Raw genomic sequence first — 27,611 nt, forward strand, 5'->3', positions numbered from 1 at the left:
TCAAGCCCTGGGTGGGGCTCCACACTGAGCATGGAGTCTGTTTAAGATTCTCTCTCTCTCTTAAAAAAAAAAAAAAAAAGAGAATCTGGAGCTGAAAGGGAAAGTATATATCAAATTCAAAATAGTATAAAGTATAATCACTTATAAACATTATGTATGAGCCTGATATGGCCCATAATCTGGGTTCTTTTCAATTGGTCACTGGATACCAAAATTAAATGATGCTATGATGAGAATGAGTAAAGGTTACGAACTGCTGGACAGCAAAGACCCCTGTTACTCATCACTATATCCCAGTATCTGACATGAAGTGTATGCTCAATAAACATCTCTTGAGAAAGGGTGTAGACAGACCTTGAACTTCAAACTGATGTATCCTAGCTGGTACTTCTATGCTGGGAAAATATCCACTCCTATTTCCATTACACTTGGATCCATTCACCCTGCCTTTTGTTTTCCATCCCCTTTATCCAGTTATTTTCTTCCTTATCCCATTTACATTACCAAAAGAGCCCCAAGTGTTTCTAATAATTTTGTCTCAGAGATCACAATATGTACTGCTTCCTTGCCATCAATTTCACCTGGTCCCAATGCTTCTACACACCATGATAAAAACCCTTCTTTCCTTGTTTCTATTAGTTTTCTATCTCTGTTTTTATTTTTACCCTATCTGAAGTATAAATCATCAATGCTAACTAATTGCAAGCATATAGACTGAGGTGCACTTTTAGTGCAATATTCTCATATATATAGTTTTTATGTGTAGATAGCATATACCATACACATGACATTTATTTAATTAATATAATTAAATAATCAAAATGATTTCCTGAAAAATCATATTCCAAAATTTACTGTAGGAATTTATATATTTAAATTTTTTATTAAAATTTTATTATATTTAATACAAAAATATAATGAACACTTTTTAGTTTAGAGGTGTGTATCCTTGTGGATTTAATAAAATTATAACACAAATGTTGGGGCTACTGGGTGGCTCAGTTGGTTAAGTGCCCTACTCTTGATTTTGGCTCATGTCATGATCTCACTGTTTATGAATTCAAGCCCTGCATCAGGCTCTGTGGAGGCAGCTTCGGATTCTCTCTCCCCTCTCTATAAAAATATATAAACTTAGCAAAATAAGACAAATCTTCCTTTTTTGATTGTTACTATATATATGTGTGTGTGTGTGTGTCTGTGTGTTTGTGCGCGCACGTGTGTGTGTGTGTGTGTAATATATATATATATGTATGTATGTACATTTCTCTCTCTCTCTTTTTTTTTTTTTACTTTAAAGGGTCATATGATAGCGTCCTGTGATGCCTGTGGAGTAATAAAACTATGGGACTTTCGGAAGCTCTTACCAATTGTATCCATTGATGTAGGTCCAAGTCCTGGCAATGAAGTGAACTTTGATTCATCAGGTAGGATCTTTTTTGTTTACCATTTGTGACCAAGCTAACAACTTTAGCATTGGTTCTGAAACTATTTTCTGTTTCCACCTGACTTTTATTAGTTTCCTCTTATGTAAATTTTTGTTCTTAATATTGTATGAGAATATATTTTATGTGTATTATCATGTAACATCATAAAAGTATTTATCATAAATATAAAGGAAGAAATAATAGAGGAGATAAGTATGTACTAATATAGATAACAGAAGTTCCTAACAGTGTCATGAAAAATTTGGAGTCCAGATCCTTTAGAATCACCATCCAAGGTAAGTAATTGGGTTTTTTGAAGGTAAAATGGCTAAGCATAGAGAAGAACAAAAGTTTAGCAAAACTGAATTTAAAACATGTTTAATGGAATATTTCTGTCTTATAATTAATAAATTACCCTATATTCTCTTAATGTTATAATTAACTTGAAATGTACATGTGTTTTATTGTTGCATTTATGGGTGACAATACATATTATAAATGATAATAATTGTAATATTATTATTTGATTGTGTTCAGCATTTTTTCTGCAGTAATATAAACACTGTCATTCAGATAAAATATTTTACACTTGCTGCTGATGAATAGTGTATCAACTGATGTTAAAAATCACACAATATTTCCAGTTATCTATTTAAAAGATTAAAATTATAGTTTCATTTGTATCTTTAATGATAGATTATACTAAATAATGTGTATCTATTATTAGATAACATAACATTCCTCTGCTAGTATGATACATGTTTTAAGCTTTTTAAAATTTTGTGAGTTTTTAAAATCTTTGATATTTATTTGTAGTAGATCACAGTTATAGAGATGGTAATTTTAGAGAAGAAATAAAGATAGAATATGTATGGGAAATAATAATGTTTTATTTTAAAATAGTGCATACTAATTCTGTAGTCCAGAAAGTATGTAGATACTAGAAGCAACTCTAGAGCCATAAGAGAATTGTGTGTTTCATAGGACTGGTTTTATGATATTGCTATTACATATCTAAATCTTAGAATTCAGTAAGTTTATCTTCTTAACAAACTTTAGATTGTGTTCCCATTACAGATTGGCATATGAACCATATGAACAATGTTTTTTAAAAATGTTTTTAGTAATGTTCTTGACATTAAGCCATTTAATTTAAAAAAGAAAACATTGTTTAGAGTAAAACATCCCAACTATGAGAATTTTATTTTATAATGTGAAGGCCTACTAAGATTTCAAATTGTATTTTTCACTATACAGAGTCTGAATTGACATCATAGGTCTAAAGGAACTTTAACTTGGTTTTAATAAACATTTTTATATCCTTAAACAACTTTTTATTGTTTCAAGCAAGAATCTAAGGATTCATGTCCTTGAATTTTGAATTCTGAAATCTCAAATCTTTTAGCTATATTTGCTAATAATAGAAGGTAAAGGGTATTTTGAAATGCTACACAACTAATAAGAGATATGGATTTTATTGTCAATGTTAAATATGTTTCTACTTGTTTTCTACTGTCCTTGTCATCAACTCAAATCTCTTTTCTATGCATAGTCATGCAGAACTGATTTAAATAAACGTCAGTACCTGTCTTACTTTCTTACAAGTCAATATCATCTTAAAGTGCTTGCTACAACAAACCTAGTTTTTCTCTCCATGATTGCTATACTGTTGATTATAAACTAAAATTTAAAAAAGCATAAGAATCAAGGGCAATACAATGAGAAACATAAAAGACAAAAAAGTGTAAAGTAGGGACCCTGTTAATGAAAACACTTCATCAGTTTGAAGGAATATATTTTCAACCTGACCTTCCCATCCCGCTGACCATTTCTTCAAGGAACATACTATAATTAATTTTAGTTCTATGCGTTTGAGAAATTAGCATCATAAGCCTTTTTCTCATTGAATAATGGGATATTTGTGCTTCTGTAGAAGAGAAGTCTTCAGTGATTCTTCATTTAAAAAGGTTAAAATATATCAAAAAATGAAAGAACTGGGGAGAACAAACAAAGCTCTCAGTCTAATGAGGCTCTGAACAGAGAGGTGAAAATCACAAAGTAAAACAGAAATTATGTTCATATCAAGAGAGGAAAGCAGAGTAAAGTCAAGAGCAAAACAAATCAAAATAAGGACAAGGACACATGGATATCTTATAATATGGATCTATTCAGGAAAAGATTATTTAAATTAAAAGTATAATAAACTTATATCGTGAAAATATTTGGACTATGAGGATAAAATCAAATGTAACTTAATAAGCTCACAATATACATTAATTTGACTTATTATGCCTAGCAGTTAGCAAATAAAAGCATTTTTGATAACAATTATTTTCCACAAAAAGATAAAAAGAGGATATTGACACTATTGAAAACAATAAACATAGGGCTCACATTGGTTAAGTTGTGCCAAATCAAGTTTTTAGGTCAAAATTATGTGACAGAATTAAATCATGCAGTTATATATGTTTAGGACTCAACTAGTGTGAGACAGGCTCTTGCCTCTATCTAAGCTATGTCCCTGGACTTAAGGAAAAGATATTGAAAACATACATGCAATGTCATAATAAATGTAGAAATATTGATAACATTCTAAGATATTTAGTTGTTAGATATTCTAAATAATCATCATATAAACAAAAATTTCAAATCATATTTCTTGTCTCTGGATCAGTTTAATTGAAGAGCATCTTGAGATTATGAGGTGTGCTGTTTAAAAAGATGTTCCCAAGTACAATGACTTATCTTTATAAATAAGGAATTTCTTGTCACTGCAAATCCAACATAGTATAGAAATAAATGGGATTAGAGGTCATTGAAAGGCTGAAACTGTTGTCCATAATGTTTGATTTCAAATTTTTAGGCATATCAAAATTGCCTCAATATTTATTAACCTCATAAGTAAAAATTTAATTTTGAATTTGTAAAAGTATGTATAAATATATATAATTAAATAGTTCTTGATCTGTTTTGAAACTGAGATTCCTCATAGTGTATCATTTCAAAAATATATCATTGATAAAAATTTTGAAAACCAATCATGTAGGAAAAGAGCATGGACTGTAATTCAGATCCTTAGTTCTTCACCACTTTTTAGGCATTAAGTAAATTTAAATTCCTTGAATGTAGTGTCCTCATAGAAATAATGGAAGAAATAATTATCTTACAGTGTTCTAATGTGTTTCAAAGGGATAATGTATAGTCTATAATGAGGAAATCCTAGTACAGTCACCTACCATGTTTCATCTTAGCTGGAAGGGATCATATTATAAGTCATCCCATTCATATTAGCGGTGAGAAAAATGTGTGAATATATCAGTGTGCAAGTAAGATGCTCAAGGCTGTGTACTACTATAGGTGATTTCTAGTCAAAGTATAAGCACTAATAAATAAATTTTAAAAGAAACAAGGGTCAAAACCTCCTTGTCATGTAATATTAAAAATAACTAAATGTTTAAGAAGTGAAGTTATATAAAATATATATATAATTAAAATAAAAAGATTTAAAGATGCATGAATCATCATCTAGAATTTAGCTTCTCTGTTGTTGTAGAAAACTAGCTTCTCATACATTTAAAAGAGGAGTTGTGTGTGGTATAGTATTATTTACTTAATGTTTTACTTGCAAATACATTGCTTGTGATATGCACAGATTATCTGTGTACATATACCTGCGTATTATATGCGTATTAGTATTTGTAAAGGGATAAGTGTTCCTTTCTCATTAAACTGAGAGCATCCTGGTAATATAATGCTACATATTTTTGTGAATATTCACTATCTAAATAATCTCTCTCACTTGGCATATTCAAATGCCATATATTTTACCATAAAAAATTTATTACTATTTCAGAAAATGTTAAATGAATTTGCATAGTGAAAGTAATAAAAACTAACTGTAAGAGTTTATACATAAATTTGTCCACATCTCTCATTTCATCATGTTTTTATGTAGTTTAGCAATATTTGTCCCTCCTTTGTAAAAGATAATTCTGGTATATTTGCAAAAGAGTCACATCCCTAGAAAATGCAGGAGCTGAAGTTTAAGCCAGCTGGGGACTTTCCAGTAGGAAGCTTATCAGTATCAGATCATCAAAATGGGCAAGACTTCTCCTCATTTGGAGGCAATCCTAATATTCTCCATAAGCAGAACTACAAATAAATGCTAAAATAGAAAAAATGACCCCATTGGAAAACATAAAAAGCATGAAAGCCCTCTGAAATTTTTCAAACATAATAAAATAACCCCCAAAATCTTTGTTTCACATTGGATTTATCAGTTTCTTTCCATAAAAGCTACAGTTCATTGTTTTGTATTTAAAAGACAGATTGTGGTTAATTTCTTTTTATGGAAGCAGTGTAGCCTAGTGGAGAAAGCACTCACTTAGAAGTTAGAAGCCCTGGTTTTGAATTTTGTCTCCACTCCTTACTAGCCAAATGGTCTTGGTGAAATTTCTAAATATTTCTGAGCCTCAGTTTCCTTGTATGTAAAATATTAAAAACCTATTGAGACTTCCACTTCCAGCCAAGATGGAATAACAAGACCAGATTTACCACACCACCTGAAACAACTAAGAAAAAACAAAATATATGAAACTGGTTTTCAGACATGGAATACTGGGCAATGAAAGACAAGAACACCTGAGAGATGGAAAGTAAATGAGATGAGCCCTATGCCTGCCATAGAATACTCAAGGACAGATGGAAACCAAAGAGAAAACTGGCAGTCTTTCAGAGCTGAGGAGAAAGAGTGGGCAGTCCAGGGAGACCACACCAGTTAGAATCTGCAGCACAGAAAGAGGGGTCTGAGATTTGCAGAAGATCCCCTCCTGTCTTTAGCTAAATAAGGATCAATACTTGACAGACTAAGTGAAAATCTCTCTGAACACTTAACAGGAAAAATACAGAGATCACCCAGCCTAAGAATAGTTGTATATCCACCAATCAGGTTGGAAAAACCTTGCAGTTCAGAAGAACACTAGGTAGAGCAGAGATTGGCAAACTACTGTTCATGGGCCAGCTTGGCCTGTATGTATGTATAGTTTTAATGGAACACAGCCACAGCCATTTAGTTACATATTTTCTAAGGCTGATTTCACACTATAAGAGCAGAGTTGAGTATTTGCAACAGAGACCATAGGGCCTAGGAAGCCTAAAATATTTAATATACGGCCCTTTACAGAGAAAACTGCCTTAGTAGAGTGCTTAGAAGGGTATCACCTCAGTTGTAAGGCAACATAAGCCCACACCTCCAGATCAAGTCCCTTCACCAATGTTTTTGAACCACCTGAGTTGGCTCACATGTTTAGTGTTCTAGAGTCTAAAGACCTGTTTAGTCTTCTCTAAATTCAATGAAATTGTTGTAGCTGCCACTTTTTTTTTCCAGGTGAGGAAGCTGGGACATAAAGAAGTTAAGAACAAGCCCAGTGACACCTAGCTGATCAAATACAGAGTCAGATTTCAAATCTGGCAGGTCTGATTCCAGGAACTAAAACTTAAACTTTATATTATTCTGCCTCTCACTTTACTAACAATATTTGGTTTCATACTGATATACGATATTGTTAGAGAAATGATTCATTTGCTATGGACAGTGAAATAATTCCACTAATGACCACTTGGCAGTGTTTGGCTCAAAGCTGACTAAGACATAGAATCTTGTCACCAGTTGTCAATTTGTGGTCTCTGAAAGAAACAACAACAACAAAGGGAATCTCCCCAGAAAAATAACCTAGTGTTAATAACCTAATAATCTGCCAGGTTTCTGATGTGTCTTATGCACAACAGAGTATTTTAAGTGCCTGTATCTTCCTAATGGGATTCAGAACTCCAACCCCACACTTCAATATTAACTCTTTTCAGAGTAATCAGGCAGGGCTGGATTATGTGAGCACCTGCAGGGCCTCTCTTTCTGCCATTTATTTAAATCCTGGACTGATTAAAAACTGAAATAAGAATGGAAGAAACCAAGCTAACTTAATCTCTAAGGCATAAGGCAGTTAACCTAAGTTGCTCTTCCTAAGAGGAAGCCCATTCTACCATGTCAATTTCCCACAGAAGGAAAGCCACAAGGAAAGAGGATAAATTATGAGAGAAGAAGTGACCAGATGACTCTACTCAATTATTTATAATCCCATTATTTCCTTCCCTGTTTGCATGGCTCTATTGTGTATACAAACCTATTTTGTGCATAAGTAGAATATGGGCTTCTCTGAAGGAAAAAGGCACTGGAAGAACTGAAGGAAATCAGATTGTGTATATCCCTTGAGACCCAAGTGTATGATTAATGCCTGGAATGAAGCATACTATGCTGTAGGAACTGAACAAGGTGCTTTCTCTTTTAACCATCACAACACTCTGAGTTTGGTTCCATTTCTCCCATTTTAAAGGTTTTTGAGAGCTTTAATTAAGCATACATATTAATAACTACACATGTTGGTACAGTCCTGTGAGAGCCTGAATTTCATTTCATTTAATTTTTAGCTCTAGGAGATTGTAAATAAAAAATTTTAGAGATTCATAGAGACTGGTTACAGTTCATCTGCAGAAAAAAACAACCTATTTTTTCTCTTTGTTTTTTTTCATGCAATGTCCTATGTTAGAAGCAATTTTATTTACCCTAGAGCAAGTACGGAAAATAACATGCTGATAATAGTGGGAATTCCTTGAAAACTCTAATTAAAGTCATCTTGACCAAAGATACATTTATTCAGGGAGAACATTCATAGTTGTACAAAGTGTTATAGTCATGAACTGTTCTGATTAGTCTACCGTCCATTCTGATCAGTTGATGGCAATGCCATAGCAGTTGCTAAGTACTAGATTATCATCCCCAAAATGGATCATGAATTCTGAGATAAAATTAGCATTTGAATTACATAAATTATGAAAGATTAATATAAATAAAACTTAGTGGCTTTTTCAAAGTATAGTAGAATTTATACATGTTACAAAGTCTTGTTCTTTCAGATATTATGTTTGGAAGGTTGTATTCTTAATCTAATGACAACATCATTGCACAAATTATGAAGACTCCCTTATGGAATTGTGTTCATAGTTTTAAAAATAATGCTTTCATATCACCAGTACTCACAGATACTTGAATTAGGATTGATTTTTAGAAAAGTCTAGAAATTATTGCCATCTTATAAGTCAGAAAAGACCATTTGAGTCAAGCCCAACCCAAGATGAGGCTCTAAAAAGTTATATTCATCTATGATTTGTAACATGAAATTGAACAGGACACTTAATCTTTGTTGACCTCAACTTTATTATCTCTAAAATGAAAGGTTTGGATAGGTGACTTAATCAACTAGGTTTACAACCTGAGTTTCACATTGTATCTCCCTGTGTTCATTAGGACATGGTGTTCTGAGGTAAAAATATATTCTAAAATAAAACTTAAATGCTTTTTATATTACTTACAACTTGAAAATAAAATATCAAAACGTAAGTGAAACACTTCACTCTCCCTTGATCCAAAAAGGAGATACAATCTATTATAAACATCAAGTTTATTTAAAAATCGGGCCTCACATTTAAACGATAATAGTATTGTTCAGCAATACAAAACTTTTATTCTTGCACACCCAACAACACATTCAGTCTCTGTACCAACAAGAATTTTGGCCAAAAAAAAAAAAGCATAAGTCCCAACATTTTAATAAATTATGGCTTGATCAAACTCTTCTTATAGGACTATATAAGATAGTAAGAATCTGTCTCTTTCTGGTTAAATCAGACCAAGACATAACTTATTAATCTTACAAATTACAGCATTATACAGTATAATCAGCAATTGCAATTGCCTGGATGATACAAAGAAATCACATATGTGTTGTTAATTTCTTAATTTTGTGCAATATTTTTTAAATAAGTATTTTTATAATTATTGCTTAGCTCTCTGATTGTAGTTGTACTACATAGAAGTATAAATGTAACATTATCAGCATGTCAAAAAGGCATTTGGAAATTATTTCATTATGTGTCCTTGGAAATTGTTACAAAGCTTACATATGTAATTATATGCGATTATATACAAACAATTTAAATCTGGCAAATGTCCAAATAATGACAAATGCTAAATTAGTGTCATCATATTTAATGAAGATTTGTTTTGTAGTATTAATGTAAGAAACATTTTTTTTCAAATGCATTTACAGTAGTTATACACATATTATAGTTAATGTGCTAATGTCAAATTATTTTCAACACATTTAAGAAATCAAAAAGAGGGGCACCTGGGTGGTGCAGTCGGTTAAGCGTCCGACTTCAGCCAGGTCACGATCTCGCGGTCAGTGAGTTCGAGCCCTGCGTCAGGCTCTGGGCTGATGGCTCAGAGCCTGGAGCCTGTTTCCGATTCTGTGTCTCCCTCTCTCTCTGCCCCTCCCCCATTCATGCTCTGTCTCTCTCTGTCCCAAAAATAAATAAACGTTGAAAAAAAAAATTAAAAAAAAAGAAATCAAAAAGATTTGTATCTGTGTACCAAGTATGAGAAATTAGTTACATGAATAAGTGTATCTTAATATCATCTAGGCAGTAATATATCCCAATGCATATAAATACCTATACTTACATGTTTGCAGGTGTAATAAAAATTTCATGTATGTGCTAGCATAGATCATTTTAAAGTATGACTAATGACATTTTATGCATATATTAGTCAAGAAAAATGTATTTGTATAAAGAAATGAAGCATAATTAGATCTTTGAATTTTTCAGAGGTACAAAGTTATAGTATCATGAGGAATGTGTTAATTTAATAGCATATAATAGTTATCAGATTTAAAATTAAACAGTTAAAATTTTCAATCTACACACACTTCATGACCTAAAGTCATATAGCCCAAGAATTTGTCTTCTTTTTAATAGATGGTGTATACAAAATTGAATAGATAATCATCTTTAATTTGCCAAGCTGGCACTTTTTAATAGGATAATCCTTAAGAGAAGTTGCAGTTCAACAGATGTGCAAATCAACCCAGAACAAATAGCATGCTACTCTTGTAGATGGAGCTGCACAGTTGGTACTTGTGATAACTCGCAGTTATATTTATCTAAAATTGAATTTTGAGCAATATTCAAATATGATTTACTCAAATCTGATTGAGCCTAGAAGTATCTTTTCTCACTTGTAATATAAGAGGTCTATAAATAAAAATTGTTTAAATTCATCTTCATGCAACATCCTTTACCATGTACTTTTCCACCAAAAGAAAAAAAACATTGAAAAGAAGACATAGCGTCATACTGGTATTAACAAAATCAACACTCTGTTGATGTTTTGAAATAATGAGTTTGATAAACACCTTGTAATAATAGATCAGCATTTCAGGCCATGCCTTCTTTATCCAAGAATTTTACCATTCTTTATCTTGTATTTTTGTTGGTCTAATGTTAGAAATTATGCAATGTAGTTGATAAGTATTTTATGTAAGCCTACTATCTGCCAGGCACTGTTCCAAATTCTGGGAAAGAGATAGGTGAGATTATGTCTACAAAGTCAACTGAAGCCATAGACATGAATCTGCAGGTCATAACTGGGAGTGTTGAAAACAAAGTCACACTGTTCTTCATAAAATAAACTATACATGCCATTATTTGCAAAGAATAGCATCCTGTAGCTGTGTATGGAACTGTAGAAAAAAGATGGGTACTCTTATAATGTTAACCATATAATCACCCATTTCTGTTCTCATGGACTTGGTTTAATTTGGAGTATCGATTACTGCTGCTTTCTTATGTTATCCTTTCATTATGCCTCCCATAATGTTTGATTTGTTCCTTCATTCATACTGCATTAGGATCCATTTACCCTTATCAGAATTTAGTTATGACAATGGATACTTCTGCTGCTTCTGTCTTCCTTCCTTTTTTGCCTGTGTCTTTTTTTTTTCTTTCTCTTGTTTATCTCCCTTCTCTTCATTCATTTTATCCCCTCTCTTCTTTATCTTCCTCTTCCTCATGTACAGAGAGCAGAGTTAATCAGACTTTTCAGTATAAAATAGACAATTATCAGATTCCATTATTTTCTCCTTTCATGTCCCATCCTTACTGTCATTCTCCCCCACCTTCCATGGAATATTTTAAATGTCTGATATGTTCCCTGAGATTTCTAGGTATCTTTGAAGAATATATGGAATTATTTTGTGTATGTACATATCTAAGGCTTCTAAAAACTATATTTTGTCATACATTGCATTTGGTTTCTTGCTTTTTTATTAAATACTGTGTTTTTAAGTTTTATTCATATTAATATATGTCTATCAGGTCTACTGGATAGTATTCTATTTTATTCACCTTATTATTTTATTCATCCATTGTATTAGTGATGGGCACCTAAGTTCCCCATAAGACCCTGCTACTTCAAGTTATGCTGTACTAAATATCCTCATACATATACTGGTGGCAGGCTTCTGAGAGTTTCTCTGCAGAGGACTTGCTATGTCACAGAGAGTACGTTAATTTCCCTAAGCACTGTCACACTGCTTTTCAGAATCACTACACTAGTTTACTGTCCTTCAAGAATTCTCATCATGAACATTTAGTAGTATTATGGACTGAATTGTGTCCCTCCCCAAATCCATATGTTGAAGTCCTAACCACTCATGTGACTGTATTTGGAGGCAGGGCTTTTAGGTTAGTTGAGGTTAAATGAAATCATAAGATTGGTGCCATAATCCAATAGAATTGGTGATGTTATAAGAAGAGGCATGCACATGTATAAGGAAGGGCTATGTGAGTGCTCAGGAGGAAAGCATATGAAAGCCAGGAAGAAAGCCTTCACTGGAATCTGACTGTGCTAGTACCCTGATCTTGGCTTTCCAGCCTCCAGAACTGTGAGAAAATAAATTTTTGTTGTTAAACTGCCCAGTCTGTGATATTTTGTTATTATGACCCAAACAGACTAAGACAAGAAGTAATTGATTTTCTAAATCTTCCAGTATAGTGGGTACTGTATACATTGCATATGCCTAATTACTAGTGATGCTGAACATCTTTTTATAATACTTTCCAATCTTTCAGGTTTCCTCATCTGTGAATTAATTGCCTTTGCCCATTTCTTCTATTGGGTTTACTTTCTCTGGGGACTTGTGATTTTGCAATAATATCTGTATATTAATCTATTATTGGCTTCAAATGTAGATTTCTTCCAAAGAGTTGTCTGTTTGCTGATTTTTCTATGGTATTTTTTATTGAATTGAAATCTTTAAATTTACTGTAGTCAAAACTGTTTTCTTTTATCTTTGGAAGATAAGAACATTTCCCCAATGCTAGGTCACAAAAGTATTCTCCTGTATCTTCCTCTTTATGTCTTTATTTTTACAACTTATGTCTTTGGTTCAAGGTACAGGGAGGTGTTTTCAGTAAGTCAGTGTCTCCTGCAATAACAAACTCAGGATCTTTTTGACTTATGGGAGCATTTGCTTTTTTTCACTTACAGAGAGTTTTAGGTAACTTAGGCCTGAGGTACTTTCTGGGCTCAGCTGAACTCCATTGTGTCTTCTCATTATGGACCCCAGGGTATCTATGCAGGACATGTGATCCTTAAACAGTAAGCACAACAGGAAATAAAAACCAAATAATGCAATCACTTTTAAATCTTCTTTTGGATGTGACGAATATCATCTGCTTGTCCACAGTATATTCATAGTGAGTAATAAGCTAAGCCCAAAGCCACTTAGATGCCTAAGCTTGTTTCACATAACATAATACACTCTAGCTCCATCTATGTCATTGCAAATGGCAAGATTTCATTCTTTTTGATGGCTGAGTAATATATGTATAATATGTTATACCTATATGGAGAGAGAGAGAGAGAGAGAGAGAGAGAGAGAGAGAGAGAGAGAGCGCCAGGGATGGGCAGAGAGAGGGAGAGAGAATCCCAACGCAGGACTCATTTTATGAACCAGGAGACCATGACCTGAGCCAAAATAAAGAGTCGGACACTTAAGCCACAGAGCCACTCAGGTGTCCCCCATCTTCAATTTGTTTCATAAGTGTTCTATAGTTTTTAGAATGTAGATCTTTTACCTCTTTGTTTAGGTCTATTCCTGGGTATCTTATTGTTTTGGGTGCAGTTGTAAATGGTATCAATACTTGATTTCTTTTTCTGCTGCTTCATTATTGGTATATAGAAATGCAACAGATTTCTGTACATTGATTTTATATCCTATGACTTTGCTGAATTCATGTATCAGTTCTAGCAACTTTTTGGTGGAGTTCTTTGGGTTTTCTACATAGAGTATCATGTCATTTGCAAATAGTAAAAGTTTGGCTTCTTCCTTTTGCTGGAGATTTTAAATCCCAATATAGGAAAAAAGCAAGTAGTTGAGAACAATAATCTGATGTCCACAGTGGGAGACCCAACTTAATTTTTCTGTCAGTAATACAGTTTTCCTAATACTCTCAACTATACAATTAAAACTTACCTCACTTATCTGTGCTATTACTTCTGTCATATACCAACCTCGTACACATAGAGAGGCAGTCTTTTTTCTAATCTTTTGGTAATATTGTTTTTGAGCTGGTACACTTCTATTTTTATTACTAGATGTTCTAGTATTAATATATATGAATGTGCAACCAGTCTCTTTGTTATTCTTTTTCAAAAGTATTTAGTGGGCTTCCTGTTTCCTAGAGTTTTTAGAGTTAACCTTTGTTAAGTTTCAATTTGTATTAAATTATGTTAGAGAACATGCTTTGCATTAAGTTGATCTTCTGTGGCTTCTAATATAGACAATTTGTTCAATGTTCCTTGTGTAATCAAAAAGAACGCATATATTGTATGCCTTGTAGATTCAAACATTTTTATGAAACTCTTAGTTTGAGCTTATTTACTAGTTATTTAAATCTTTTATAACATTTCTTTTTTAAAAATTTTTAATGTTTATTTATTATTGAGAAACAGAGAGAGACAGAGCATGAGCAGGGGAGGGGCAGAGAGAGGAGGAGACACAGAATCTGAAGCAGGCTCTGGGCTCCGAGCTGTCAGCACATAGCCCGACACCGGGCTCGAACTCACAAACTGTGAGATCATGACTGAGCTGAAGTCAGATGCTCAACTGACTGAGCCACCCAGGCACCCCTATAACATTTCTTATATTTTGACTGCTTGAGCTCTCAGTTTCTAAGATGAATATATTAAAGTCCTTAACCACAAGTATTAATTAATTTATCTTTGTAATTCAGTTTTTGCTGCATATATTTTGAGGCTGTATTTTTAGATACATATATTCATAATCACTATACTTTATTGATCTTTTCTTCCTTTTATCAACCTATAACATGACCTTCATAATGATTTTTCCTTAAGTTCCATTTTTGTTTCACAGTAAATTTGGTACCCTATTTTTTTTGAAGGGGATCATATTTCCCTGATAATCTTTCTCTCTATAAGAGAGATCTTTTTTCATATCTTTTTTGTGGGATTTTTTTAATTTGTTTTCTTTTTAATTTTTGCTTTTTTTTCAATCTGATATTTGTGTCTTTAAAATGGTAATTTGGGGCGCCTGGGTGGCGCAGTCGGTTAGGCGTCTGACTTCAGCCAGGTCACGATCTCGCGGTCTGTGAGTTCGAGCCCCGCGTCAGGCTCTGGGCTGATGGCTCGGAGCCTGGAGCCTGTTTTCGATTCTGTGTCTCCCTCTCTCTCTGCCCCTCCCCTGTTCATGCTCTGTCTCTCTCTGTCCCAAAAATAAATAAAAACGTTGAAAAAAAATTTTAAATGATAATTTAATCTATTTAATATAGTGACCTTTTTTCTACATCAATATACGTGCATAGAAAATGCTTATATTAGTCAGGCTTATCCAGAGAAACAGAGTCAGTAAGGGGTATGTGTGTGTGTGTGCAGCTTGTATCCAAAGACAGTATAGAGACAGATTCTTTTATTCTCTAGGGACCTTAGTCTTTATTTCTTAAGACCTTCACCTAATGGATGAGGCCTGCCCACATTATGGAGGGTTGTTTGCTTTACTCAAAGTCTACTGATTTAAATCTTAATCACATAAAAAAATACCTTCACAGTAACAATTAGACTGGTGTTTTAAAAACTCTAGATAAGGGGCGCCTGGGTGGCGCAGTCGGTTAAGCGTCCGACTTCAGCCAGGTCACGATCTCGCGGTCCGCGAGTTCGAGCCCCACGTCGGGCTCTGGGCTGATGGCTCAGAGCCTGGAGCCTGTTTCTGATTCTGTGTCTCCCTCTCTCTCTGCCCCTCCCCCGTTCATGCTCTGTCTCTCTCTGTCCCAAAAATAAATAAACGTTGAAAAAAAAAAAAAACCTCTAGATAAAAGACTGGGTGCCTTGGATACCATGGTCTAGCCAAGTTGACACAAAAAATTAACCAATAAAATGCCTTTCTGATACCTTTCTCGTCCTTCTCTCTCTCTCTTTTTATTTTAAATCCAAGTTAGTTAACATATAATGTAATAATGATTTCAGGAATAAAAGTTAGCAATTCATCACTTACATATAACATCCTGTGTTCATCCCAACAAGTGTCTTCCTTAACGCCCTTTGCCCATTTAGCCCATCTCCCCACCCAAAACCCCTCCAGCAACCCTCAGTTTGTTCTCTATGTTTAAGAGTTTCTTATGGCTTGTCTCCCTCTCTGTTTCTATGTTATTTTTGCTTCCCTTCCTTTATGTTATGTTAATATGTTTTGTGCATTAAATTCTACATATTAATAAAGTCATATGATGTTTGTCTTTCTCTGACTGACTTATTTTGCTTAGCATAATGCACTCTAATTCCATCCACGTCCTTGCAAATGGCAAGATTTCATTCTTTTTGATTGCAGAGTAATATTCCATTGTGTATGTATATTATACATATATGTGTGTGTGTATACATACATGTATGTATATATGCGTATATGTATATGCATATATATGTATGTATGCATGTATATATGTGTGTGTGTGTGTGTGTGTGTGTATATATATATATACCATATCTTCTTTATCCATTCATCAGTCAATGAACATTTGTGGCCCTTGTCCCTTTGATGTTCTTGATTCTTTCAAGAAATATTTATGTTCCCCTATTCTAGATGCTGAGGACAGAAAAGTGAATATTATATATACTTATATATATTTTTCTGCTCTCATGGAACTTAACATTTGACTTAGGGGAGAAAGCTCAAGGGGAGACAGATGATAAATAACTAATAGAATCTATACAAACGTATATGCCAAGTGGTGATAAGTACTATGAAAACTTAAGACAAGAGAGTGGAGAGTGATAAAGTGGAATATTACTTTTGATAAGATGTTCAGGGAGGATTTCTCCATGAAGTGATACATTTGAGCAGAGGGTTGAAGGAATTGAGGGAATAGATGAGGTAGTTATCAGGGGAAAGAGGATTCCAGGCAGAGAAAACAGTAGTACAGAGTTTCTAAGTCAGAACCATACTTTCTGTGGGTGAAGTCAGTTGGAGAAAAATATGAGGCATTGAGTTAGTTAAAATGTTAGCCAAGAGCCAGATCATAGATGTTCTTGGAGGTTATGGTACCAAATATTTTTTATTCTTAAAAAAGCGTTACTATAATAAATTATCTTAATTTTTTAGATACATCATATTAGATGGCATATAGATAATTTAAAATCTTGCCAAGAGAAGACAACACATGAAACTTAAAAGAGCCAATATAATCGATCAAGTCAAAGAACAATCAGTAAATCGGCTTACGATTAATTATGGATGATTAAATCACAGCAAAATTATTATCCCTACTTATGTCTAAAGTCACAGACTTTATTATAAAAAATATTACAGAAATCTAAATGCTCCAGACACTGCTAATAGACAGAAATTAATGATATTATAATAATGAGCAATTTCATAAACTGTCACTACTTTTCAACACTTTCTTCTTCTTTAGAAAGCAGGCATGACATTTATATGAATGTTGCTGAATGTTCTGTTGAGGAAGAGATAGTTCATGGACTTGCTACTCTCCAGTCTCACAATAGAAAATTAGCCCCTCATTACCACTATGTAAATGTACACAGAGACATTTTAACATCAATAACATTTAAAGGTGCTTAACTTTTACAACTATCAGACTGACAACAATATTTTATTAAATTAGTTTGGTTTGTTTTTAAGAATCTCCTTGAAGATATTTGCATCTTTATAAGCTCATGTAGGGAAAGTATTTTCATTGTAAGGGAAAAATTATATCAGTGAGAATTTTAGAGTATTTTGCTATACATTCTGGAAGAATGAAGCAGTGAGAAAATTGTGCTCAAAGACCTTATTTCAACGTAAGAGAGCTACTAGAATAATATCCTATATCTGTTTAACACTTCATCAATTTTAATATCATTCATTTCACCAACATATCTCCTAATGCTTAGTCCTGTGGGTTTTTTATGAACAAAAATGACTTTTATTTTAAAATGTGTTACACTGACTTTATTTGTCTGCCTCAGTTGACCTCCAGTTTGTTTTGAAACATTTGAACTAGGTTATACTTCTATACCTCCCTTCTGCCTAGGCCCAAAAATTCCTGTAACTTTTTTCTATTTTTTCTTCCTGAGGTTGTAGACCCAGTTAAACATTGCTACTTGTAAGAAAGGCTTGACCTGGCTTTGGAATTTAGAACAACCAGTTGATTATAGTGTGATGATATTGTGTTGACAGTAGTACTCAATAACCTCATCATATCTCAGTCAACCAGATTAAAATATTGCTCTACTATTTTCAGTAATAAAGGTAGAAGCTGTGTTAACAAAGCCATATTTTATACAATTCAAAGTCAATTAGATTTTTCATTTGATGAAATTATTAGAGATTCTCATTTTAAGTGTTGAATGATAAAATAAAGAGAGCATTGTTCATACTAATTATAAAATAATACTCAAAAATAATTCAAAAGGGCATCTTTGAATATCAGTCATGAAAAGATAATACCAAAAGACAATTTGAAAATAAATTAAATGTGAAAGCTTCAGACTTGCTATTAAATAGCTCATACAGTAGAATACCATATGATCATTAGAATGACATAAATGTGTATATAATGAAGTACAAAGGTAGATATTCATGGTGCTATTAAAGATTCAAGTAGTGACAAAACAGAGTATAGGACATGATTTCACAATTAATAACCAGATAGGTGATTGATAGAAGATAGATAGATAGATAGATAGATAGATGATAGATAGATAGATGATAGATAGATGATAGAGGCAGGTCATTCTCCATTGGCTCTATCCCTCCACATTCATTCTGTGCTCTTCTGTGACCTCCTCTGTTTCTCTGGGGAAGTCAACTTGCCCATTCACTGATATTTGGAATAGGCCAATGAGAGGCCCTGACAGAAGAGGAGAGGACAGGAGGAGACCTTGGAGCATTTATTCCTTCTGTTCCCACCTTAGATGCATTTGTGGTGATGGCCACATTGTTGGCTGCATTGTTGGCTGCTTCTGTCAGGCAGCCCTACTTCTAGGGCTTCATTTCTTAGCCAGGTTCCACTTAGGTCATTTTTCACCCTTTGCCCTTTCAATCCTTGTGTAAGTAACAATTTTCTATTGCTTCCAATATATATATTTATTTCCTTAATTTTTCCTCTATGTTCCCCCTTCTATAAATAGTCCCTTCATTAATACGTCTTTTTAAAATTTCCATCTGGATGTGTGTTCTACATTTCCTGCCAGAGGCCTGAGTAATACAGATGTACATGAAAAGCCTGGCATTACAGCCGCCAAAATGTGTATAGGCCTTCTCTGTGAGGTGTTTACCTTATGTTTTAGGTTTTCTAAAGCAAATACATAATATTTTTACAATGTAAAGAAAGCAGAGTAAAAAAACATTCTTATACATTAAAGAGAAAAAAATAACTTGCAAATAAATAACACTGATATGAAACAATGATGAGCAGGTCTCTTTTTAACTTATTGTAGTGGCTGGATTAAGCCTAATGATTTTCTATACCCAAACCTAAGTTCTACCTAAGCTTCTCTCTAAATGGGCCAGAAAGAAAGGAGAGGAAGGGCAGGTAAAGTTGGTTCATCTGAAGCCAAATGAAAAGTAGAATTAATACTGATGAGAAGGTTAACACTTAATCTCCTAATCTTCATTTTTGCATGGAGGAAGAGAACTAAAATCTCCGTAGCCTCTCTCCACTCCATCTCTGTCCCTCCATCCTTCCTCCCTCTGTGAGAGGGGTGTCTGGCTTCACTAAAGAGTTCAGAAAGAACTGAGCAAGTCCCAATGAATAACTTCTCCAGCAGCCCTCCCCTTGGAAAAGTCCATCCTCTGACTACACAGGTTCTTTTATCCATTGCTGCCAGAAGACTGCTCCATTAGCAGGAGGCTGAGTTTTTGCAACTGCCAGTAACTGTCTGGGTAGGGTCTAGTCGTTGTAGGAATTGTTAGGACGCTGATAAGGCTGAATATTCATGTCATATATTTAAATTCACCTTTATCGCTTAAAGGTGATATTTTGATTTCATATCTGTAATTCTTGTGCCTACTCCTCAGGGAGTTCCAAATTGGAGTGGGAAAGGAAAAGGTACTTTGCTGATGCTCTCAAACCACCATAGCATTTATATCCCTTTTATATGGTCACAAGAGGCATTATTTTTAAGATGTGTATTTTTTTTGTTATTCTGAATGTTTTATATGATTGTTGCTGACATTTTCAAAAAGCAATATAGAAATTACATAAAAGAAAAATAAATCATATGAAATCACACAAATCAGTTAAAATATTTTATATTTCTTATGAAACTATGTGAGATTACTATATGTAATTATATGTGTAATGTAATATATATTACTGAATACAGTAAAAATCATACATATACATATAGTGTGTGTGTATGTATATGTATATATATAGTGTTTTACATATTATATCCTAATGATCTCCCACGTCCAACCTTATGTCCTATAGTGTTCTAATAATACAGTACCTTACATTGGGCCTTTTTCATTTTAATTATATACAGAGGCAGTAGAGCATTTAAGAACAACAGCCTCCAAAGTGACAGAATCCATATTCTACCACTTATTAGTTCTCTAACCTTGGCCTTATTCCTTAATCTTTCTTATGCCTAAATTTCCTCCTCTGTAAAAAGAGGATAACAAAACAGTACCTGTTATGTTTTTTTGTGAGCATTAACATGATAATCCATATCAACATGGTAAAAAGACTTAAGTCTCTGTCCTCCCATGTTTATATTCTAATGGGAGAAGCAGAAAATTAAGTCTCTGTCTCTGTCTCTACTTCTGTCTCTTTCACACACACACACACACACACACACACACACACACACACAGCAAAGACACGCATAAATGGTATAAGAAAAATAAAGCTGTGTTAAGTGTATAGGGTGAATGGTTGGATTGAGTTGATATTTCAGATAAGATATTCAGGGAAGACATCTGTAAAAGAGCAACCTTCATGAATTGGGGATGTAAGTCATGCACAAGTCTTGGGAAAAACCATTTTGGGAAGGAGGGCTCCAAGGGCAGACCTTGAGTTACAATAAAATTGAAGATATCCATGTGTCTGGAACAGAATGACTAAGGCAAAGATTGGCATGAAATAACTTTAGAGACATAAGCAGGACCTAGGTCATGAGCGCCCCCTAGGCCATGGTAAAGAGGTTGAATTTTAGTTGAGTATGACATGAAGACTGACAATTTTAAACAGTAAAATAATAGAATTTGATTTTCACCAGAAAGAAACCAACAAACAAAAAATAGTTGGCGACTATTATAGACAAAACACTCTATCCAGGGCAAGAGTGGAAGCAGAAGAAGCAGTGAAGATGTTCCTGTTATGACACAATTCAATGTAGTTTGGACCAAAGCAGTGGGGCTTTCAGAGAGCAATAGTGGAGTGTGTTTTCTGCAGAGAATTTAAAGATAATAAAACCACATAAAGATTGCATGCTTTTTATTATCACATAATTAGAGCAATTCTAAACATCAGTGATAAAACACTTGTCCCCCTAAAAGGCAAACTGCTCCAATTACCCCTCCACATCCTGTTGTTGCCAATGGACTGAGCTGACAACTGAGAAACTGTTAAAACACCATATTACATTTGAAAATAGGGTCAATAGAATCAGCTGATGAATTGGATATATGTGACAAAATGCAATCTCAAGCGTATTTCCTGAAGCATTTATGTAAAATTAGACAGTGTTCGTGATGCTGTCTTTACTATTTTTACTATGTAGTATATAATAAAGTTTATATATGGTCTATGTTAGTAGACTATATACTCAACTCCATTAATTTTTCTTTCAATTAGTTTGCTAGTTGTACACTATGTTAATGGTGTTTATTTATAATGTGTTTTACTATGAAGTAATTTAAGTACCATTTAACTAATATTATTTTTCCAAGAGTTCTTAATTATTCTTGGTCATTTGTTAATATATTAGTGAAGACGCCTTTGGCTATGAGAAACGCCAAGTGGAACTGACAATAAGGAACCTCATTATATCACATAGGAGAAAATCCACAGGTAGGACTGACTTCAGATATGGGTGACTGAGCAAATCTAAGATGTTTTCAAGGCATCAGCTTCTTTCTTTCCCTCTGTTCTGCCATGGTCAGTGTTGGCAGTTAGAGGACTCTGGCATCTCTGCAGATCATATTACAACAAGAAAATATCCAGGGGAAGTGATAAGACTGTCTCTTCCTACAGCTTCCAGAAGAGAAAACACTATTTCTTAAAGTCCCAAGTACACTTCCCTCATGTATTTTGGGCCGGGATTGGATCATGTGCATATCTCAGAATGAGACCCTAGGAAGAGGAATGATTACTTTTACATAAGACAGTGGTGTCCCCTTCCCCTTGCGGACATGGCTGCCAATGTGTGTTTGGGGAGGGAAGGAGAAAGGAAAGCAAGGAAGGCCAGGGGAAAGAAAGAGAAGTAGGCAGTAGGGGAATGGCTGTAACTAGAGCAACAGGAAAGTAGCTCAGGAGGCAGAGAGTATCTACTCCTGGAACTGTTTGGGGGAGACTGGAGGAACATTGCTTTGGCTAGGAAAGAGAAACCAAAGTATCAGAAAGAATTTGAGCTAAAGCAGAGGCTTTAGAACTTTATTTTAAGAACAAACCACAGCAAGAAACTCATGTTACATCACAACCCTAAAACACAATCTTCAACATATGTTGTATGTGTGTGTATACACACATATATAAACATACATATAATATATATTTTCATATTTATATATAAATATTTATAAATAGATATTTTATATCTATGTTATATCATTATTAACACTATATTACATTACTTTGAAGACCCGATTATTGGTTTCAAGGTGCAATTTGGAAAATCCTGGTCTAGTAGATCTCTTAGGCCAGTGTCTACAGCATCTCAAGATGAATAATCATCTTCCCTCATACTGGTTACCCTTTGTATCAAGTTTATATTGTGAGTGATAGCTTGATTTGCCTCTTTAATATTTACTCTGTGTGGCTTGTGCAGAAGTTTGTCTGAGGAAAATTATGTCAGGTGAATTACCTGAGAACAAAGAGATACGAATCCCCCAGGTAGGTTTAGACTCAGTTACCAGGAACCTTCTGAAGGATTTGCTGCTACTGGTGGGAAATCAAAATAGTGGGCAACTGTGACAAGCAGCCTGAGAAAGTGTTGTTACATTAAATACAGCTACTCAACCAGAATGATTATGCCTTTAGGGTGCCACAATTAAACATTTTATATCACTTTTAAAACTATATAATCATGGTTTTATAAGATGTGTTCTAATTTTTTCTATTAGTAGTTTCCAGAAACATCTATCTTTTTGTAGGTTAGAACACCGAGTAAATTGTCATATAAAACAAGGTGTATAGACAAAAAACTAGTTATATCAATGTAACTCATAATTTGATAATCCTTGGGCGTGTATGATTATATTGTAAAGGTCATTATTTCTTGGACTATAACAGTATCTGAGATGCAAATCAATCTAATATTTTGATGCTGACCAATATAGTTTATTCTGTTCTGCTGTAACTCCTTATTTTGTATCAAGGAAGAATGGGTTCATAGTTTGACTCTTTTATTCTAAAGAAGTAAATTAAGTTTCAAAGTGTTTAGCTCAGAAGCCAATTGGTGAATGTTTATTTTAACTTTCTTTTGAGTACTTCCGTCTCAAAAGCCAGGCAGTATTTTACATTTTGGTCATTTTTCTTTTGCTGAGATAATGAGGGTGGGGACTCCTTACAACTGCAGGCAATTGCTTTGAGCTGTAAGCACTTTGAAGAGATTAGCCCCATTGATATTCTCTTCATTTTTTGGAGAGAGATGCTGCCTTCCCCTGAGTATAGGAAGATGGACAGCTATTGAATAGAAACTGCTTTTGTCTAGCAAATAGGATAGTATTAAATATTCTCTTCTCAAATACACAGATGCAACATTAGAAAGTTCTCTAACATGATTGGGAGCCTCATTACAGTGACTTGTTAATTTTGTCTGAACCTGCAAAGCTAAATTTGGTATCATTTTCCTGAAAAATATCCTTACAGGGGTTAGGGCCTGGATTGTATTATTAAGCTAGCTAACTTGGTGACGAGTAAGTTAATTATCCTGGGCATAAAAGGGGGGAAATGGCACAATTTCTTCCAGAAAAACAGTGAAAAATATATGAGTAAACTATTTGGAGTTCTGCTCACCCAGTAGGACAGTGAACTGTCTCCCCTGTGTGAGTTCAATCAAAGATACCTTTCTTTGATTGAAAAATGTTACACTTTGCTAGAATTCAAATGAAGCCATATAAATAATGTTTTATTCCAGATGACTCCATATGCACTGTTATTGTTGTTTCAGACAGGTTCAGATAGCGACAATCTCAATTCAAATGACTTTTCTGTCATAAAAAGTCTCCTGTGGGAGACTGTGAATATATGTGTGTGTCACACACTCATACACACATATTCACACACACACACACACACACACACGTACATAGACGCACACACATGCACACACACACAGTCCAGTGCTGCAGTTCTACCCAGTGTCTGGCTTAAATATAAGAACTTCACCAACTGATTAGCTTCCTTCTGCAGGCAATCAGTTAGATACTAAAATCTTTGTGAAGATCATTATAGCCTTTCCTTTCTGAAAGCATTCTTGAAGTTCAATAGCTTAGCAAGTTTCTGTTGCCTTTGTGTTCTTTGCTCTGTTATACATACATTTAAAAAAATATTATTTTGGGGTGCCTGGGTGGCTCAGTTGGTTAAGCATCCAACTTCGGCTCAGGTCATGATCTCACGGTTCATGGGTTCGAGCCCCGCATCGGGCTCTGTGCTGACAGCTCAGAGCCTGGAGCCTGTTTCGGATTCTGTGTCTCCCTCTCTCTCTCTGCCCCTCCCCCACTCGCACTCTGTCTCTCTCTGTCTCAAAAATAAATAAACATTAAAAAAAATTTTTTTTAATATTATTTTCATTCAGAGAAGGTAATAAAAACCTGTGATATAGGAAGTAGGGTCATCATCAAATAAGTGTTTTATTTATGTTATCCAGACGCTTATCTTCGGGATATCACAAGTATTGATCAATTTCAGGTCAATTGGCTGTGTGAAATAGAAGTGGCATACTATAAGCTCATGACTATATCCTATCGTTTAAACAGTGAATTTGATTACGTGATTTGTTGCTCTACCCTCTTTTGTCTTATTGCCTTTCCTTGGGAAAGGACCTGTGATGTAATTCTATCTGTTTCTCCAGGATTCTAGAAATTAAAAACTCCAACTACCTTTATCCCTAGAATTTCATAATTCCGATCACAATAGCATCATCAGAGATCCTGCACAGGCTCTCATTTGGCAGTAGGACACAAAACTAGGGATGGGTGTGGGATTTCCTGAAAGACATCTAGAGTAAAAAAAATTGGTATTCTACCTTTATCTCCAAGAACCCCTAACAGAACCTAACAGAACCCCAATATTTTGTAACTTCTTAGTCTTGTAAATGCTAGTCAATGAGATTTTTCCAAGTTCACTACAACTTCCACAATGGTAAAAACCTGTAAATCCAATTTCTGGCTCCTTTACATTGCAATAAGGTGTTTCTGGATGCTTATAATGTCAAAGCTCTCCTTTTTTCAGTATACTTTTCTCTAATTTACAAAATGTATTTTGTTCTTTTGTTTAACTTTTCTATTTTTTTTTGCATTCTCCCTGTAGAAACTAGCATTTCAATAAACATTTGTTGATTGATAACTACCCAAAAAACATTTGTTGAGGACCTTTGACCCTAGTCATTATCAGTGCTTTTTTACAAGCTTTTCAAATGATTTCTGAAAAGAACTTATTAAACTATTTTAAAGTTTAAATGTAAGCATATTTTTATCACCTTTACTTCACTTTTTTTTTTCTTTTAAGTTTATTTATTTTGAGAAAGAGACAGTGGGGGAGGGGGCAGACAGAGAAGAAGAGAGAGAGAATCTGACTGAGCCACCCAGGTGCCCCACCTTTACTCACTTTTTTTTAATGTTTATTTATTTTTGAGAGACAGAGAGGCAGATCATGAGCAGGAGAGGGGCAGAGAGAGGGAGACACAGAATCCAAAGCAGGCTCCAGGCTCTGAGCTGTCAGCACAGAGCCCAACACAGGGCTTGAACTCATGAACCATGAGATCATGACCTGAGCCGACCTTGGTTGCTTAACCAACTGAACCAACCCAGGTACCCCTTACTTCACTTTTAAAGGTGAACCTTGGTTTCTTGTACTAACAAAGTGTACCAGCAAATTAGCTCTACTCCTATGTTATAAAAAAAGATTTTATCTTGTCCCATAGATTTAGCAGTTCCATAAATGACTAAACAATCAGGCTTAAAGGTATAGATTTGCAGTTGATACCAGTTTATCAGATAAAATTATTTTTAATAAAATTTTTACTAAAATTCCTTGAGAGCAATCAATGTTATAAATGAAAAATTATTAATGTTGTAAAAGTTAATATTACCTACAGATGTTAGTATGACAACACATGAAAAAAATCATTAAAAAATAACGGTTTAATACAAAAATGTTGAATTTTCACTCATATCAATCCAATGTGAGGAGGACTCTACTCCATGTGGCCATGGCCCAGGCTGGCAAAGGCCCTCCCATTCACTGCACAGTTTCAAAGGTCACTCTATCCAGTAGACAAGGATGGAGAGAAGAAAAGAAAGGCCTGCTTCTTGTTCATCCCTGCAGAAACATAAAATAAATCTTTTCTGCCACTAGGGCCATTTCATTCAGTTGGCCAGTCCTTTTCCACCAACAACTCTACTCTGTGAAAAGGAGTTCCAAAATCTTTGGTGGAGAATCAACAGTTGCCACCACATTGTATCAGTTACTATTTTTCCAACCAATGGAAACTGACTCTGCTAATTTAGCTTGAGAAGATTAGAAGAACATGATGCAGTTTGTAGAATCCAAACGAAAGGTTAAACTGAACAGCCAGGCCTCAGAAAATGCTGGAATCAGAGAAGCTATAGAAAAATGGAAATTGGGTTAATGGACATGGTCTTTAGAGTACTGTCAACAAGATAAGATGACTGCAGCCACTCTCAGCCCAGGTGTTGATTTATTCAAGATTCAGAAAGAATCTTTGAGAGAAAAACATCACTTTCCTTCCTCATGGCTAGTAGAAAGTGCGGGGCTTTGATTACCAGTTCTCCAAGATTATATCTAATGGGAGATAGGAAGATTCCCAAAGCCAAGACAATGACAGGCATTGTCAGATGAAGGGATAATAAAGGACAAGAAGATTAAACAATTTATATACTTTTAAAAAATCAGATGTTTCAAGAGGCACCTGGGTGGTGGCTCAGTCAGTTGAGTGTCTGACTCTTTATCTTGGCTCAGGTCATGAGCTCATGGTTTGTTTGATCAAACCCTGCTTTGGGCTCTGCACTGACAGTGTAGAGCCCACTTGGGATTCTCTCCCTCCCTCTCTCTCTGCCCCTGTCCTGCTCATGCTCTTTCTTTCTCTACCTCTCTCTCAAAATAAGTAAATAAAATTTTAAAAATCAGATGTTTTAGACTACTTTTAGTTCAATAAATTCAAAGGCAACTAACAGTTTCTGATCCAAACAACAAGGAGAAATAACTGATAAATCAATGAAAAAATCAACAAAATACTTCATAATCAATCAGTTACAAAATCCTTCTCCCTTTTTGTTGTAGTTCAATGACCTTAGGTAAAATTGTGAA

The 27,611-nt window shown here is 34.3% G+C and overlaps 1 protein-coding gene across 1 annotated transcript in view; it reads left to right on the forward strand.

Moving 5' to 3' along the window:
* The window catches only part of LOC122479521 (sperm-associated antigen 16 protein-like), a 556,036-nt gene that overhangs the window by 283,530 nt on the left and 244,895 nt on the right, over positions 1 to 27,611 (forward strand). The window contains exon 6 of the mRNA XM_043573372.1: positions 1,298 to 1,424. Coding sequence (XP_043429307.1) covers positions 1,298 to 1,424 — 127 coding nt within the window. The remainder of the gene's footprint in view (positions 1 to 1,297; positions 1,425 to 27,611) is intronic.

Source organism: Prionailurus bengalensis, chromosome C1 (genome assembly GCF_016509475.1).
Source record: "Prionailurus bengalensis isolate Pbe53 chromosome C1, Fcat_Pben_1.1_paternal_pri, whole genome shotgun sequence".
Classification (NCBI taxonomy): domain Eukaryota; kingdom Metazoa; phylum Chordata; class Mammalia; order Carnivora; family Felidae; genus Prionailurus; species Prionailurus bengalensis.